The following is a 12,163-nucleotide window of genomic DNA, read 5'->3' as shown; positions in this document are numbered from 1 at the left end:
ATTGATTTTTCAGTACATGAACATGGAATATATCTCATTTTGATCTTCTTTAATCTAACTCAGCAACATTTTCATTTTCAGTAGACAAGTCTTACACATATACTGTTAAATCTCCATAAACGTTTCATATTTTTTGATACTCTTGTAAATGTTTTTTTTTCAATTTCCAATTGGATATTGCTATATATATAAATTATTATCTTGGTTTTAAAAGACATACAGATTTGAAATACATGGCAGAATAGTTCAAAATGTAGGACTTAAAGTGTTCAAAGGTATTTTCATTGTACAGGAAGTAGTAAAAATGCTAATTTATATTAGATCCTAATAAGTTAGAGGTGTATGTATTATCTTTTGGGCAAAATATAGTAAAGGAATGAATAGCCAACTATTAGAGGGTAAAATTGAATGATTTCAAAAGTAGGTGAGAAGGAAGAGTAAAAGGAATATAGCACAGTACAGTCTTTCTGCATTTGGAATTCTAAATTTGAAATAAATTTTCCTTGGAACCTTTGAAAGTACAGCTCCATTATTTTAATGAATCCATCATTGCTCATAAGAAGTCTGGGGCCAATTTGATTTGCTTTTTACTATAGGTAATCTATTGTCTTCAGTTTGTTTGATTTAGGTTTGTATGTCTGAAATACTGTTAGGTTTGTGTCTTTAGCCTCAGAGCTTTGACGTGCCTCTGAATGTAATCTGCTTTCATTGATTTTTCATGGCACGTGGAGGGCAGTTTCAGTCCTAAGACTTATGCACTTGTTTTCAGCTAAGGAAAACTTCTTCTCTGGTATTTTGCTGATCATTTCTTTCCTTTATTTTCCATATGCTCTCTTTTGGAAAGTTTTATTGGCAAATACTGAACCATTGGGATTGTCTTGAATTTTCTCTCATTTTAAATTTTGTTGTCTTTTTGCTCTCTATTCTTGGAGTTCTCCTTGACTTTGTCTTCTAGATCTCTCTCTGTTGGTGCATACATGCAAAGATGACAGCAGTCAGCATATGAGACATCCTAAAGCAGCGTGCTAGTGCCACGTGAGCAGTGCAGGCGCAAGGGCAGGAGGATGTCAGATGACAGAGCCCTCACTGTACGGAGGGAAGTCATGAAGAAGTCAGAATGGGCTCTTGGAAAAAAGGGAGGTTGACTTGAATGAAATGAAAGCATATAGAAGGCTCTAGACCACATTTCTTTAACTTCTTGATGTTAAGCTTTGTTCTACATGTGAGCATTCCTTTATGTGGTCTCACATAACCTAAAAAGATGGTGGTAGTATTAGGAGATATTTACTCTGAATTATTTTTTTCTGTGTTAGTTGTTATGGTATTTAATAAAATATATGCAGAAGCTTCACCAGAATATTCATTGTTTTAAAGTTCTGAGCCAGTCTCTTCCTTGTTTGACACCCAGAATAGTTAATTTGTCTTAACACACCTCTTCTACACGACAAAATATATTGCAGGCCTAATCATGAAATGAAATAAATAATAATGATGGCCAGAAAAGAAATGCATACAGTGAAAAATTTGTATTATTGAATTTACATATATATATATTTTTTTGCCAGTTAAAAAAGTAAAAACTAAAAGTAAATATATTATTACAAAAAAGATGAATCAGTACTTTTAAATTATGTTAATTAATTTTTCTGAAGAAATGAGGGAAAACCTTGTTCCTACATATTAGTCTATCTCAGAAATGAATAATAGTGTTATAGTGCCTGTTTTGGGACCTTTTGCAAATGTGTCAGTGATGTACTTAAAGTTGAGCTTTGCATATTTATGTTCAACAGTGTATAGCCAGAGTTGTAAAGTATACTCATAGTTGATCAAAGAATATATTTCATTACTTTTAACTTCAAAAGTTTCTTTAACGTGAAGCAACAGCTATACCAATAGTTAGGGAAAGTTTTGAACATGAGGATGAGAGTATTAGAGATTCACAAAATCCCATTGCTCAGTTAACTAAGGAAATCATAATACTGTGCATGTCTTTGTTGTTTTGAGATCTGTTGTATCTGCTTTCAAATATTTTTGCCGTGGAAAAAGAATTCCAGTAGAAGGATCTTCACCAGAAAAATCCATCCTAAATTCAATTATATTTGATAAAAACTTTCAGTTTTTCTTCTTCTGCAAAAATAACAAAAGCGAAAAACAGAGAAAATGGCTAAATGAGAGTGAATATTGATGTTATTGGTCCCATTACCACAGAAGGAATGTCTAGTTTTTGGTGAAACTGATTGATGAATTCAAACATTGAAATTCTGGTTTTTTCTGGCCATGTAAGACAGGCGTCTTTTGTCATTTTCCCTGGCATTGTCCTTATAAATTGGATTCTCTTTTTATGTGCGGATATCCATTTCCTTAAATTTTTTGCTGCATCATTAATGGTTTCTTCACAATTTCTCTGTGCCAGTCTTCAAGGAACAGGCTTAAAGCTTGACGTTTCACCGTACATTCTTCAAGGTTCCTTGCAGGTGCTTGCAAATATTTTTGTCTGGTTAATTCATCTAGTACTTCGCACTAGAAAAATAGGAAGGAAAATTTCACACAGCTGTTATTGTTTATTTTGAAGTTATAGTTTAAACATAGGAATATGTAGACCACAGAGGCCGGGAACATGACATGCACTCAAAGCAATCTTCAAGACAATTACATGTATACTCTCAAAGCGAGGTCTATTGCTGAATCCACGATCATTGGCATATCCGGATCTGGTCACATATAACTGGGGATTCTCCAAATTAACCTCCATTTACAAAATTGAAACTTACATATAGGTTATTAAAATTCAACAAAAGCTCAGCAACTGTTTAGGAGTTAGACAAAATTATATTTTTCAGGGTGGACTATTTTGTCAGTGATGTTGTTTAGAATTTGCTGGTAACTGACTTTTTGTTGGTTTCCTTGTTTTCGTTTTGCTTGCACCACTGCCCAGCCTTTGGTGTACCAAGCTGCTTATATGTCTTCATTGCCATTTGCTGAAAGTTAACAGGATCTACCCAATAACACTATTAAACATACAGAATACACAGTGTCTGGCACGAAGAAATCAGGGTATGCTAGTTACTATTTAATTGCTGTGGTTTTGTTTAAATTTAGGACTTGTGAAGGGTCCACTCAGTAAGAGGTTTTATAGTTTGTAGATTGAATATCTATATCCTTAACATCAAGGGATGATATAGTTTTTAATATGAAATTCAAGTCTCAAGAGCAGTTGGACTTTTTTTTTTGCTTAGAAATTCAGAACATTGAATGGGTTGTTATATAATTCCATGAATTGATTTTCATTCTCTTAGAATATACAATCCGGAAATGTCTATAATACTGGACTTTTTTCTCCCTAAACTCTCACTAATGATCAGGGAGCTGAGACAGCAACTGGAGTCAGCTACCTGAGTGCTGCCTGCTACTCCCACACTAGGTAGCGCCTACACTGGTCAGTGGCTGGCCTCTTGAGGACATTCAAAAACAGCCAAGGAAGGCTGTGAGGAATGAGAAAGAAAGGAATAATAATCCAGAAGAGTGACAAAAATTGTATCTAATGAGAGAAAGATGCTATTGACAACTCCTACAATATAGCACAGCGATATAGGTTTTCAACTCTGCTCCTAGAGAAGGAAATCTAAAGTACCTTCTTACAAATAAATTAGATTGAATTTAATGAATCAAAATTATATAGACAAAATTATGTTTATGAAAAGCTTATAATATATGAAAATTTATTTTAATATTACAGTAATATGAAAAAGGCAAGAAAATTGTGTACATTAAATATGTACTTAGTGCTTAGACAAAACCAGAAATAAATACATCAAATAGATACTGAGGTAACAAGAAAATAGGAATGATTTTAAAAGTAACTTTTCGTTAGTTTCAGTGTTATCCATTTTTTTAATACAAAGTGAACACATTCAGCAAAAGCTGGAAATATATAATAGATTATTATTTTATTCTATTATTTATTCTATTTATTTATTCTGAATTTTTATTGTGTAGAATGTTAATATTACCTTTTTTAATCAAGTCCTTTGGTGATCTTCATTCAATATATTTAAAATCAAGTTAAAAAAATATTAACTATTGAGTCAATACTTTTTCAGGACCAATTGCTGGTATTGAGCCCATTGGTTTTTATAATGTGAAGATATCATGTGTATTGGAGAAGCTGCAAACTAACTTGATATTAGATGTATTTATCACAGAAGGCTTTCTACCAATCATCTAGGTGATTTTTGTACACTGAGCTCCCAGCAGCTCTTGAACGTGGTGGTACCTAGGTAACCTGACTCCAGGGCCAACTGATCCTTTAGGCACAGTAGGCACAGTGCCGACAAGGGGCCCCAATACTTTTTTGGAGCCCATGGAAATGTCTTAATTTTAATTTCTTTTAAAATCAGAAGAAAAAATCACAAATATAATAATATGTATCTTATCTGTATGTGTGTGTATATGTATATCTATTTTAATTTTTAATTTTTTTTAATGGAGGAAGGGGCCCATGAAAGGCAAACAGGCCAGGGCCCATGGAAGTCATAATGTAGTCCTGCATGGCCCCTTAGGGTACGCCTGTTACATTTCCCTTAACAATTCTGTAACGAATTTAGGGAGAACATCTGAGAAAAACAGTAACTTGTAAATCTCATGAAAGATTCCAAGAAAATCAAAGTGCTGAGGTGAAAAATTTCAGCCCAACAGAAGAATATAGTTCAAAATCTGCTTTATTCAATGACCAGCATCCATCATGTATCTGTCGTGTTTTTAAATAACAGCAGTGTTAACTCATCTGTCATAGTAGGCTTGGCAGTTTACAAAGCAGGAATTTTCTCTCCAATGTTAGGCTATTGTAGGAAACAACAGTTTAAGCAAAACTTTGTACGATAAGAACTAAAACCCTTTATTGATCATTTTATTAGATTAGCTATCATTTCATGGACTATAAAATACACAGACTACTTGCCTTTCTGTACCATAGGTTTGGTTTTCTTTCAAATATTATTGATTACTCCAGATGTTTTTAGGTAATTGCCTTGGTGTTTAAAAATAGTGGTCATAGTAACTGAAGATTGAAGATCACTCAGCGTTGGAATAATCCAATGACATTTCCTTTTTTCCCCCCAGTGTTTTGGGAGGCTATGAAATGTTTTACACTATTGGGTCAACTTTCCATACCATACAAATAATCCCAGAATAATTGTAGTAACTTTGCTTTCTTTGCCTGATAGGGGTACACTTAACAGAATACCTATTTTGCTTTACATCTTCATTATTTACGTTTCACTTCATTTTTATTTTTTCTCTCTCCTTTCTTCCTTAATTCAGTTCCACAAATATGTATGGTTTAAAGTTACTGTATAAAGAACTTAGGGAAAATTACTTGGAAGTCTTTGGTTTTTTCTTTTCTTTCTTTGTTTTCTTCCTGTTTTTTTGTTCTTTCCTTCTTGCTAACTTCCCCCCCACCCCAGCTTTAAATATCACACACACGAGTTCACACGGGTGATTGTACTGAGGGGTGGTTTGTGTGCGTGTCCGTCTTGGGGGAAACTTTTCTTTAATCCTGGGCAGGGTTCTCTAACTCTCCATTGATTGCTCCACAGCCCGCAAAGCGATTCAATTTGTTCCTGCGGCGACGTGTCCTGGTAAAACTGGTGTGGAATGATGCTGCTTGTGCTCTGGATGCTGCAGTGATAGCCGGAGTCATTTCTCTTTCAATGAACACTATTGATTTTGGGGGACTTTGTCACTGGTTTTTAGTCCCCAGGCAATTGAGGTTTTAGAATAGTGATTCTTAATCTTTTTTGGATCTGATTAAAGCTATGGACCCTCTTCCAAAAATCTGTGTGTGTGTGTGTATATTACATACACATATGTATATACACACATACATACACAGTTTACATACAGTCTCAGGTTTATGAACCTCCATCAGGAATTGAGGTCTATGAACCTCAAAATAACTACCTCATTCAGAGAAAAGCAGCCCAGATGTTTGCCTCATTATAAATAGGCATTTCTAAGAACAAATCAAATGTAAACACAAACACATACACACACTGAAACTATGGTCTTAATGTCATGTCTTGAGCAAAACAAAAGAAGGATGTGTTTTAATAGTATTCAGTTATACATAACAAAATGGTGAGGTTTTTCTGCCCCGGTTGGCTTTACCCAGTTTTTGTTAACAGTCCTAAGACATGTACCTCCTGGTGACTTACAAGGCTACCAGTGATCTCTCTGTATTTTAAAAAATGTCACAGTTCATAGTTGGGGCACGACATAATGCTAGAAATTGGGTTTTCCTCGGTAGCCTTTGGCTTTCAGAAGGGAAGTCTGTATATACCCATTTTGACTGAACACTCAGAAAAATCGTTGGAGTCACTGTTCTTCTAGCTGCTTTGTTCATTCCCTTTCTGAGACATGTCAGCTATGCGTTCATATAGATAAAATACAGTTACTCTGTTCACACACCGCAGATCCAACAGGAGGTTTTTGTCTTATTTTTACATGACTGATCTATATCCATTCCTTTTTATGGGAGGTCTGCCTGGCCTGACTTGGGTGAAAAAAAGCATAAAGTACCATAAAAGAAACTCATAAGCTAATATAAATACCAGTCATGAAAATTAAAAACATCCGTTTCCCCAGTCACAGGTTAGTTAAAGCGCCTGGAAAGTTGCCTGTATTACAACTTTGCATCACAGGGTTAGAGAGATCACGTATGTCCATACCTCATCTCTTTGTATCATTCTAAGTGTTATACGCAGGCTATTCCAGTACTAAATATCAAAAATTACATATAAACTATGAAGAAGATCAAATCAGTCAAACATAAAATCTCTTCTTTCTGAAGCTCTCTAGTGTTTTCTCACTTTTGAAAGGGAAGGAATTAGAACTATAAAACATGTGAAAAGCAAATTTTTAAGTCTAACTATTATACTGAGAGAATTGATAACACAAATTCAAACAAAGGATTGATTTTGGTTCATTTAGGAAATTGATTTTGAAAGGTGATTTGCATGAGAGTTTACTTATAGAGAAGCCGGCTGGCAAGCTACCTGCTTTCTCGTTTTTAACTGCACCTTGATTTTATTTTAACCCTCCAAAGTTGAATTATAAATTGGCAATTTTATGAAAATGTAGTATAAACATTAATCATAAGTTTATTTTCTTACTGTGAGATTCATTAATTGGTCTGTAATTAATCACACCCCTAAAGCAGTGTGCAACCATGAATTATTTGTTGGACTAGTGGGCATGTTGTTTAATGAAGATAACAAGTCTCTCTCTAAATATGCGTTTTGGGGTGAGTGTATGCATATATTCATTTCCTACTTTGGTGTAATTGCAGCATTTTTGTTGTGTCTGCATGTAGTTAACATGCTTAGCCCCTGTTGTTTCGTATATATCTCCTTTATGGGATGTCACTTTCTAAAACGAGCGTCATCTTCTGTTGATGGGAACTCTGGTTATCTGCCTTCACCACCATTTGGGGACTGAAAAAAATTAGATGGTGACCAAATTTTAGCTAATCCCTTTCATGTTTTTGCCATTTGAAAATGAAATTGATTTAAAGTTGTGTCATTCATGTCTCCTGCAGTTTAAAAGAGATGAACAAAGCAAAGATTCTATCTTCTTCCGAGATGGGATCAGGCAAATTGATTTCGTGCTTTCCTATGTTGATGACATAAAGAAAGAAGCCGAGTTAAAGGCGGTAAGTGCTTACATGAGAGAAACGAGAGTAATAGAAAGAGGCCCCTGCAAGAGTTTCACAGGGATGTTCCCGCTGAATTATGTAGTGAAAGTCAGAGGCCTCTGAAGTGGTTACTGAAAGCCGAAACTCTGTGAGAAGACTACGACACGGGCAGCCTAAGAATGGATGTGTAAATTCGACTTTATTTTTTTGGACATTTCAGACACTTAGCTTCCTTTTCTTCTGCCTCCAACTAACTGATTTTTTTTTAAACAGCTCACCTTAGATATGAAACGTGACATTCAAAATCTGAGTTTGTCTGAATGTAATATTTATCTTTTATATGCAGTTTTCAGTTTGAAGACATTTGGCTAATCCATTTTATTGGAAACAGCTTTCACACTATGCCCTATTTCTTATCCTTTTGTCTTTTCATTTTCACATCTCTTTCTGAACTTATATTACTTATTCTTTTTTTGTTTGCTGTATCCGACACCATAATTAAGTTCATAAGACCAAGGATTTTGTCTCGTTCATTGCTGTATACCCAAATGCCTAGAACAGTGGTTGGAGCATAATGGATGCTCAGTAAATATTAGATATTTGAAATATTGAATTAATATATTAATCCATATGTATAAGCATGTATATATGCACACACATTTACTAATATACTTACATAGGAAATAAATGTCATATAAAGTAAAAATAAACAGCTATAGATATTATCTCCATAAGACCCAAAACGTATCCGTTTCTGTCCCTTTCTTCCACCTTTTCCCTGGAAACTCTTCCAGCAGCCCTCTGAAATTCATTCATTATCAGCATTTTCACCTCTTCTCTGAATGGCTCCCTCCAACCCGGCTCTTCATGGAGATTCGTTGCCTTCCCCACCCGTCCTCCCAAGTGGTGGTGTTTTCCTTGTGGAGCCTTTGTCCGCAGGTGAGTGAATGCCTGCCCTCCTTGTGTCTTATTGAGGATTGCATTCATTCTCCTTCCTTTATCCCTGAGTTCCTGAGCTTTAAATCTCAGCAGAGTCATCACTCCTCTGTATCGTTGTTATTAATCTGTCCCTGGGTCTTCCCTGTTATTTCTCAACAGTTTTAGCTCCAAGTTCACTGCCAGGCTCTCCTTTTTTAATTATTGATAATCTCAATGTGTACATAGATGATTATTTCAGCATCCCAGCGTCTCTGTTTCCTGAAATTATCTTTGTCTCTAACTCAGCCATCCATTCCCCTAGAACTTGTCATTAGCATTAACTGCAACTCTTTATAATCTCATTCCAGGCATCCATCTATCTGAACAAGCCCTCAGACCTTTCTGACTAGTAGGGTTCCTCCTTCAGCTGTGCCAGGACCAGAAAAGATACACTGATCTTAGCCCCTTGTCACTGCTGCTCTTATTCAGCTCTTTGTATGCTTATCCAGCTTAAATCTCATGCTCAATAAATGGAATCACTCTATTACATGCCATCAAATTCCTTGCCCCTCTCTCAATTGTACTTAATTGGCAAAACAACAACTTTAGTTAACCTCAGCTCTCCACCTACCATGTGCCAGAGCCACGCAGAAAGACATAAGATTCACTTACTGGTTTTCCCACATATTTGTACCCATGAACCTCTGCTGGGTCCCTAATGCTGTCTGGCAATCAGACTTGACTTCCTTATTCTATTCAGCCTCCCACTCTCCTGGATGACTGCTTTGTAACTTTTCCTCTTTTCTCATACCTCCAATACCTCCTCCCCATTTTCAAGCTAAGTTGACCACATTTTTCTAATTCACTGAGAAAAATGAAGCAAGCAGAAGAGAAATTCTAAATTTCCATCACCACGTCTGTCCATCCACCAGCATCTTCACTTGTATAATCTACCTTTCTTCCCGTTAGCACGGTCAAACTATCCTTCTCCCTAAAGCAAACACCTCCGCTTGTGCCCTGGATCTGATTTCTTCTTGCCTATAATTCAGGAGTCACCAAGACTACCCCTAGGTTGGGTGATTTATTAGAAGGATTCACAGGACACCGCATGTAGTCATACTCAATGGCTATGTTTTATTGCAATGAAATAATGCAAAGTAAAGTCGACAAAGGGAAAAGATGCACGGGGCAAAGTCCAGGGGAAACCAGGAGCAAGCTTCCAAGAATTCTCTCCCAGTAGGGTCACACAGGATGTGCTTAATTCCTCTAGTAACAGTGACATCTCATGGAAAGTGTTGTCTACTAGGGAAGCTCATTAAAGACTCAGAGCCCTAGGATTTTATTGGGGGCTGGTCACCTTGTCACCTTCTGCCTAGCACATACTAACGTTTCATAGTCCCAGAAGGAAAACAGATGTTCAGCATAAACTATAGTGTTTGTACAAACAGTTTAGGTAAAGTGAACCACTCTGATCAGTTCTTGGAGTGATGGGAACCTTCCTGAATACCAAGTTCCCAGATGCCAGAGCCAACCGTGCAGGCAGATCCCTTTCTAAGGAGAGCAGTTTCAAGCCCGTTCTATTGACTCTTCTCTATGCCTGCTTCAGGATATTGCTCTTACAATTCTTGCCTCTCTTTCCTAAATTATATTTTTTGTTGTCCTTTATTGGATCCTTTTTTTTTGTTTCACTGAGGAAGATTGTCGCTGACCTAATATCTGTGCCAATCTTCCTCTGTTTTATGTGGGATGCCACCACAGCATGGCCCGACCTGCGGTGGTAAGTCCATGCCTGTGATCCGAACCTGCAAACCCTGGGCCACTGAAGCAGAGTGCGCGAACTCAACCACCACACCATCGGACCAGCCCCTGTGGGATCATTTCTTTCAATAAAGAAATGTGCTGTTAATTCTTCCATGTTAAAAAAAAAAGAAAAAAGCAAGAACAAAAATCTTCTCTTGATCTTAATTTCCCTGCCAGCTGTTGTCCATTTCTGAAATTCCTTTCTTCTCAATTTTCTCTTAAACGCATTCTTATCAGGCCTTCACCATCTTTGTATAAATGGATGCAGTGGTCAAGTCTCAACTCTCATCTTACTTGACCTGTTTGCAGCATTTGCCACAGTTTATCATTCTTTTTTCTACTACGTATGCTCTTCGCTTGGCTTCCAGGACTCCACATTCTCTTAGTTTTCTCTTATTACACTATTTGTTCTTTCTCAATCTTTTCTTCTCCCTGGTCCCTTATTATTATAGCACCTCAGCCGCCATTCCTTAATCCTCTTCTTTTCTCAACTTGCATCGATTTTATTGACGATACATCCTGTCTCCCAGTTTTAAAACCAAGTCTGTGTTAATTCCAAAGTTTACCTTTCCAGCCCATACTTCTCTCCCATATGACCATTCTGCATCTCTACTTGGAAGTCTGAGAGACATCTCAGACTCAACAGGTCTGAAATGAACTCCTGAACCTCCCTCGAAAGCCCCATCCATTTACTGGCCTTCTCCATCTACAGTTATTCATCATACATTTCAGTAGTTGCAAAAGATGTAATTTACAAAATATTGTAAATGGTCCAGTTAAATCATCTTTTGGCATATATCCAAATAAAGTAAATACCATGGAAATTTGACACCCACCGTCATTCATTTAAAAAAAGAAATTATATGAAGAAACCCTTTTATAACACTTAAAATCTGACATCATTTATTTTTCTCCTTCACCTAAAATTTCCATTCCACTTTCCATGCATAAATTTTTCCCAATGTAAATGTTTTATCTTTGGGAATCTTTTTTTGTTTGTTCAGTCATAAGTTTGCTAAAACAAATATATGTATATACATTGAAATATTTTTGTTTCCTTTAGCCATAACAGTCTAAGCCTTGAACTTTTCCTTTTGAGTTTTTTTTAACAATTATACAAATGCATAATTGATAAAACATCACGAATATATTATAAAATTTGACAAGTAATTATCTAATATAAAAAGCATACTCATCATGGGCCTGGCCCAGTGGCACAGCGGTTAAGTTTGCACGTTCCACTTTGGCGGCCTAGGGTTCGCTTGTTTGGATCCTTGGTGTGGACATGGCACCACTTGGCAAGCCACGCTGTGGTAGGCGCCCCACATATAAAGTAGAGGAAGATGGGCATGGATGGTAGCTCAGGGCCAGTCTTCCTCAGCAAAAAGAGGAGGATTGGCAGCAGATGTTAGCTCAGGGCTAATCTTCCTCAAAAAAATTAATTAATTAATTAAAATAAAATAAAATAAAGAGATTAAAAAGCAAACTTATCGTAAATGCATCAATTAACGAGATGGACAGAGGGGCTTTAAAAAATATTTTCTTTATTCATAAATGAATGAAAATTACTCCTCGAATGAGATGGTTTTGTTTCAACTATATTCCTCTTTTGTTTTTATATATACTAGTATCAATTAAGCTTGTTCAGCTAAATAAGTAAATTGTAATAGAAAGAGTATTATTTTAGCAGTTTTAATCTTTTTTTAACTCCTGAATTATATCCCCAAATTACGAAGTGATTTGTCGTAAGTGTAC

General features: G+C 36.1%; 1 protein-coding gene across 1 annotated transcript in view; it reads left to right on the top strand.

The window, feature by feature from the left end:
* Nucleotides 1-12,163, top strand: part of ANO5 (anoctamin 5) — a 93,350-nt gene that overhangs the window by 28,932 nt on the left and 52,255 nt on the right. The window contains exons 4-5 of the mRNA XM_046685487.1: nucleotides 5,595-5,636; nucleotides 7,595-7,708. Of these exons, the coding sequence (XP_046541443.1) occupies nucleotides 5,595-5,636; nucleotides 7,595-7,708 (156 nt within the window). The remainder of the gene's footprint in view (nucleotides 1-5,594; nucleotides 5,637-7,594; nucleotides 7,709-12,163) is intronic.

The sequence above is a fragment of the Equus quagga genome, chromosome 14, assembly GCF_021613505.1.
Source record: "Equus quagga isolate Etosha38 chromosome 14, UCLA_HA_Equagga_1.0, whole genome shotgun sequence".
Lineage (NCBI taxonomy): Eukaryota > Metazoa > Chordata > Mammalia > Perissodactyla > Equidae > Equus > Equus quagga.
The sequence above is the reverse complement of the archived record's forward strand: the minus strand, read 5'-3'. Positions and strand labels throughout refer to the sequence as shown.